The sequence below is a fragment of the Lathyrus oleraceus genome, chromosome 1 (assembly GCF_024323335.1).
Source record: "Lathyrus oleraceus cultivar Zhongwan6 chromosome 1, CAAS_Psat_ZW6_1.0, whole genome shotgun sequence".
Classification (NCBI taxonomy): domain Eukaryota; kingdom Viridiplantae; phylum Streptophyta; class Magnoliopsida; order Fabales; family Fabaceae; genus Lathyrus; species Lathyrus oleraceus.
The window spans coordinates 101,825,100-101,831,887 of NC_066579.1; the positions used below are offsets into that span (position 1 = coordinate 101,825,100).

Sequence of the window (6,788 nt, forward strand, 5' to 3'; positions counted from 1 at the left end):
AAGATACAATATATGGAATGCAAGTCCAGCAAAAGAAGAAATATTTATAATTTAGAGGTGAAAGTTGAAAACCATATCATTTCATGAGTCACACAATTTAAATATATTGTTTGTAATACCAAACGATGGAGAAATAGAAAGAGATCAAATTCAAATGAAATAACTGAAATGAAATGAAGGAGGACTTAAAAAAATTTATATCACACAAAAATACCATATAAATTGAAGAGAAAATTTTATCTAAATAGTATATTTTACGAGACAAAATATTAGATAAGGGTTTGGGGATTAAGATTTAAAATTGAGGTAGAGTTACATTAAAATAAATAAATAAAGAAAAATAGACTTATAAAAGTTTCTTTTTCTTGAGTAAAATTTATTTTTTTCTTCTTTTATTCAATTTATTATCTTTTTTGTTCCATCCGGTCCCTTTGCAAAGTTTGAGTTCTTGTTCTTCCTCTTCATTTAACGTAGCATCCGCCACTGTAATTCAAGCCCGCCGCTGATTCGTATCTCTTCTTCGTCACCCTCTTCCTTCCACGGTGATTCTTCTGACTTCTCTTTACATATTTTTGTTTCATTTTCCAAAAAATCTTCAATGTAACGAGCGCGAAACTCCGCAACGGCAGCTTCATGCACCGTGTTCGCATCACCATCGCGGCCAGCCGCCGCTTTCCTCCGAGCTCCGCGAGCACACCAATTTTGGCCGCAATTAACTATTTAGGTTAGGTTTAGCTAGTTTGTTAGTAATTTTTGAGAGGGAAATAGGGGACCTTAGATATAGAGGTTGCAAACCCTAATGCTTCCAGTTTTATGTATAATCTTTGTTTCTCTGTTTTCTTTATCTTATTCGGTATAATTTATACATGCGGATTTTCAATCTGACAGGGTATAGAGGTTTATGATCTTGAAACCAATCATTTTGTCCTAGTGGAAGAGGCTTCGGAGCATAGTGTTGGTAGAAATTTCTTGAAGAAATTGGTTATCACGTAACTGCCATAGGTTTAACTGGGTCTGGAGCTCGATCTTTTGATACAAACAGCATTACAAGTCTACTCCTATATATGAGGCCAATAACTCTGTTGAAGAATTTCTGAAGGTGTAAAAGTGCTGATTTTATTACCTTCTGATTTTGTAACTTAGATGTTGTTCTATTTTATCTTTTCATTATATCACTCGCGCGCACAAGCTGGCTATGTTTGGGTATTTCAATGTGGGAAGTAGGATGAATGGCAAACTTTCACATATAAGTTGGATTTTTGTTGCACATGCTTCAAACTACCGGCCAAAGATATCATAAAACAAACAAGTGTATTATCCATGTGATTTTAATCTATATAGTTTCACAAATATGATAGAGTTATGAGATTTTAAACACCTCATATTTGTTTCTATAGGATTATAAATTACACCGGAAGAGGGGGAGTTGTTGTAGTTTATATGGTCTGGTATAATTTTCATTGTGTTGCACTCTAGTCATTCTTCCATAGTGGAGGGCTTTTTACCTAAATTTGATAAATATTGTTTGTATAATTATGTTTTCGTTGCATTTTAATATTCACTTGGCTTCATGATTTCATAAACTGAGTATTTATAATTCATTCTAACGCAAACCTTTTTTATCGTTTAAACTTCAGGTGTGAAGAAGCGAAGAAAAGGAACTTGTCGGTAGAAGAATGGTGATCTCTAGTACCAATCCCCAATATAAGGAGATAACCATCAGGAGGAGGATTGCTAGCATGTATATTTTTCTTTCCCACATTGTATCTTGCTTGCTTTGTATGTGACACGAGAAATACTAGATGCATCATATGTCTGTCGAAGTTTTTACTCATATATATTGTGCAAAACATTCAACTTTGAGTAATACAGTCCTGCAGAATTTTCTTGATAGATTATCTATTACACTTTGTTCTAGATTAAAACATAGTTAAAGTTGCAATGCAATAGTTAGCAAAATTTATGCATGCCAGAAACTATGTATAGCCTAGAATGTATATTTAGGGAAATTTTGTTTCTATTTCCTATTAGTATAGGTTTAGTAAACTAGGAAATATTTCATAATTAGAGGGATTTGATTTCAAAATAGGCCGTCAGTTTCTTTCCTAAATTAGCTTACAAGCTATGTATATATGCCCGATGAACTCTCAGTATCATGTACTGAAATCAATTCATTCTACCCTAGAATGTGTAACGACAGTGTCAGTTCTGCTGGGTAGTATTTCATTTCTCTGCTTATCATGTGTCTCAGCTGTAGTTATTCAGTACCAATTCTCACAGAAATATCAAACAAACTTATGAAATATAATAGAAAATCTGTACAAGTTTACAAAATACATGTCGATTAATTGCTGAAGGCTCTAATCATGAAACATATAGGACCACATGCTTTGTAACTCTAGTTAGTTAAGTGAAGGAGAGTCAGGCACTGAGTTTTTTATTTTAAAAAGTTAAGGGAAGGAGGAGCCGTGGGATTGGCATGAAATGCAAAAACTTTTTCTTTCTTCCTATTGCCAACTGCCAAGTCTCATCATTCATTTTTAGAGTTCATAACTTAACAGATATAACATATTAAGAATTTTGGTTTTCTCAATACTTTTAAAGTCTGTTATATTTGAATGTTTTGTAGAAAAGAAGTATGTATCATATTCTAAACTCAGACTCTCACTTTTTGGGGTCATGTTATATTGATTTATAGATTCAATAAACGAGAAGATGATTTTTCATCTTTGAAAGATTACAATGATTACTTGGAGGAAGTTGAAGACATGAGTAAGTTTTTTTAGTCATGATGACATGTGTTTCACCCGGTAATTTTTGCTTTATTTTTTATGAAATTTCTCCTCTTCCCCTGCAGCATTTGACTTGATTGAAGGAATAGATGTTGCTGCTATAGAAGCAAAAATTGCTAAATACCAAGAAGAAAATTCAGAACAAATAATGGTTAATCGAGCCCGAAAGGTACTTCTAATAGTCTCTTCACCAGTTCAGTCTCTTCTATATCTAGTTTTGAGCTCTCTTCTGGTCTTTGTGTCAGTTTTGCTAAAAGTAGTCTGATAGGGGTCAAGGTTGACCATGCCTTTTTAGAAATGGCTGGAGACTTTCTTCACTGTAGATTAGAGACTCTTCCTTTTAAGTATCTGGGGCTTCCTGTTGGAGATATTCTTAGTAGAGAAGTTACTTGGGATCCCCTGGTTAACCTTCTTGCTAAGAGGCTTAATTCCTGGAAGCATAGGTTTGTTAGTTTGGGTGGCCGGGTTGTTTTACTTAACTCTGTTTAATGCTATTCATATCTTTTTCTTGTCTTATCTAAAAATGCCTGTAAAGTTTGGAGGAAAATTGCTCGGGATTCAAAGAAGGTTCCAGTTGGGAGGTGTAAAGGGAGATTCTAAAATCTCTTGGGTTAGTTAGGCTAATGTGTGCAAACTTAGAAGTAAAGGTGGCCTGGGGGTTAGAGACCTTTGTTTGGTAAACTTAGCTCTTTTGGCTAAGTGGAGGTGGCGTCTTATAACATGAGCTTTGGAGAGATGTCCTAGTTGACCGTTACGATGACTCTTGTCTCTTACTTAAGGGGAGGTAGAGATTCTAACTTCCGTAACGCATCCTCCTTGTGGAAAGGAGTTTCCCTTCTTGGAACTAAAAAGGTAGATCCTTTGGACTGGTTTGTAGATAGTTCAATTAAGAAGGTTGGATCTGGCTATCAGACTTCTTTTTGGTCCGATCCTTGGATAGGGAGCATACCTCTTAAGGATAAAATTTCTAGATTATTTACGATCCCTGACTTTCCTTGAGGGGAGTGTTGGTCAGGTTGGCAGGTGGATAGATGGCACCTTAGTTTAAGATTTCAGATGGAGGAGATCTTTCTTCGTGCGTGAGGAACCTATGGTTGTGGATTTTCTCCTTGCTTTTTTGGGTGTGTTTTTGGTACTTGTGCCAATTTTGTGCTTTTGTATTCTGTTGGATATTTTTCTGATTTCTCTTTTTAATATATATATATATATATATATATATATATATATATATATATATATATATATATATATATATATATATATATATATTATTTGCCTTGAAAAAATATCTGTTTTATATCAATTTGTGACCTTAGTGCTGCTTGAAATATTTAAATAGGCTGAAGAATTAGCTGCAGCTATGGCAGCAATCAAGGCACAACCTGCCCAAACTGATAATGATGTAAGTATTGAATTGCTATTTTTATACATTCATTAAGATTACAGTTTTGGCACAGATTATAAACATTGTTTATTCTCGAAACAGGATGCAAGCCAAAATTCCCAAGCTGGGTTTGGTACTGTTCCTCAGGGGCAATATGCACCTACAGTTGCAGGAGGACAACCTAGACCCACAGGCATGATGGGACCACAACCCTTACCTCTCGGAGGAAGTGACGCAGGCTACATAGTTGAGAACGAAGAAACATTTAGGCGGCGAGCTAGGGCTGGAGGGTGGAGTAAAGAAATAAGCAGGAAGAGAGCTTTTGAAGAAGCTTTTGGAAGCATATGGGTTTCATAGAGACTAGCGGTCATTCTGATATTACTGGTGTAGATCGGTCCGACTTGGGACCTTGTTTCCGGTCCGGTTTTTAAAATTATGAATGAGTTAATGTTCAATCACCTCAGAAGATTAAACAAAAATTCATTTCCAACTTAGCAAATGAGATTTTACAAGTCTATTTAAAAAGAGACTTCCACTATTCTTATGATGAGCCATATCCATATGGCCAATTCTGTAGACTTATATTTGGCTTACACCACTTGATTAAAATAAAACAAAAATTATCACAATTTAAATTAAACACAAAATACAGAAATCTCTTCTGAGGTTTTGATTTGAAAATTTCCTCCTAATTAGATCACTTTAGGTCCTTATTATAACTCCAAACAATTAATAAAGCATACACAAAATATATCAAACGATTTGTTGCGTACGTCAAACTTACGCTGGTTAATGATCAATTAGAACAAACAAGAAGTAGCTTAAAATATTGTTAATAAAGAAATATCAACACTAAGCCATAGTCAACTAAATAAATATTCATTTTTGATTTAATAACAAAACACACTCAAAGAAGAAGAAAAATTACCAATAAAGTACCGTTAACATAACATGCATAATAAAGAAGTTTTCGTTATAAATGTAAAAATGTTTTCTTTTGTCATTCAATTTCCTTTTACAGCTTATTAAAGTAATTAAATATGCAACCAAGCAGTTAAGTCAACTCAATTGGTTGTTAACTGTATTGGAACATTAAATATAGAATATTTGAATTTGTGATATTCCACTTATTTATCTTTAAAAGATAAAATCAAATTTAAACATAAATTTTAGTTATATATAAGCACATTAAACAAATTAACCAAAAATCAAATTTAAACATAAATTTTAGTTACATATAAGCACATTAAACAAATTAACCAAATAATTCAAAGCTAAATCATGCATTGCAAAAGAATTAGGGTCTCTTTTGTATTCTTAGTTTTGCGCATACAACTTTCTTTTTTGACAAATTATTTATATGGTATCCTTTAAATGTAAGAAAAACATTTCAATCTTACAATGAAGTATTGGTGAAGTTTCAAAATATATTTACTAATTTTTTAAAGGATCTCGTTATAGTTGTATTTATACTTAAGAGGTAATACGTGGAGTCTCTTCCTCAAAACATAATACTGTAATGACATGAACATACGTAGCCCAACCCAAATATACGATGGATCTTTCACAAAAGAAAATCTCTCTCTCAAAGAACATGTTCAATTGCGAGGTCCAAAGTCATATAATTTGAGTTGCTCACCTAGACATAAAATGATGTCATAGCTTGATAATCTAACCCCAAGATCATCTTAGATGCTCCAACCACTTTTTTTTTATATATATATATATATATATATATATATATATATATATATATATATATATATATATATATATATATATATATATATATATATATATATATATATATATATATATATATATATATATATATATATATATATATATATATATATATATATATATATATATATATATATATATATATATATATATATATATATATATATATATATATATATATATATATATACACACGCGCGACACCACATATCTCTTAGATACATGAACCTCCATACATAATTATTTAATCATTTCGACTGCTTGCTATTTACGTGAATTTCTCTTTATTTTAAATATTGAAATGTTTAAAAGAGTGTACGAGAAATAGTCAAACAAATAACAATCAATGACGAGAATGTTACATCATATGTTCATATGACTCATCTGATGAGTCCACATAAGAACATTTATGCCAAATATAGGGCACAATAAAGATTATCGAAACCACAAGATTCAACCATCATGGTGGAAACTAGAAGCCAGGTCCCATTAGAACCATCATAATGAAAATCGAAACATCAAAATTACAACACCTAGAATAATGGATCAATGCACACGAACTCACCATCTCGAAGACATGCTGAAGGAGACAAAAGTCCCACCCCTTCAATGTTTACAATCACTAAGGAAAAACAAGGAAGAGGGACCTCGAAGACATGAAATGCAACATCCTAAACTCCGAAACTTATATATAAAGGATTACTCGACAAAGTTTAAGGTGATATCAACTACAACACTTCAATAAAACATAAACACTTTGAAAACATACGAAAAAGTAAATAACATACAACACCTGTCATTGCATGCTCACCTTCATTTAGGGTATAATCCAAGCGAAATCACATTAGTCGTAGTAATAAAATATATTA

General features: G+C 32.4%; 1 protein-coding gene across 1 annotated transcript; it reads left to right on the plus strand.

Annotated features, from left to right (window-relative positions):
* Positions 1–315: 315 nt before the first annotated feature.
* LOC127119550 (uncharacterized) lies at positions 316–4,714 on the plus strand. Its single transcript, XM_051049802.1, has 7 exons — positions 316–542; positions 889–1,099; positions 1,638–1,741; positions 2,699–2,772; positions 2,858–2,961; positions 4,132–4,194; positions 4,279–4,714. The coding sequence occupies exons 3-7, from the start codon at positions 1,677–1,679 to the stop codon at positions 4,531–4,533; spliced, it is 561 nt and encodes a 186-aa protein (XP_050905759.1). The 5' UTR covers positions 316–542; positions 889–1,099; positions 1,638–1,676; the 3' UTR covers positions 4,534–4,714.
* Positions 4,715–6,788: the final 2,074 nt, after the last annotated feature.

Coding starts and splice junctions, on each gene's coding strand:
- LOC127119550 (XM_051049802.1), top strand. CDS start 1,677: ATGGTGATCTCTAGTACCAATCCCCAATATAAGGAGATAACCATCAGG. Junction 1,742..2,698: donor AGGAGGAGGATTGCTAGCAT/GTATATTTTTCT, acceptor ATTGATTTATAG/ATTCAATAAACGAGAAGATG. Junction 2,962..4,131: donor TGGTTAATCGAGCCCGAAAG/GTACTTCTAATA, acceptor ATATTTAAATAG/GCTGAAGAATTAGCTGCAGC.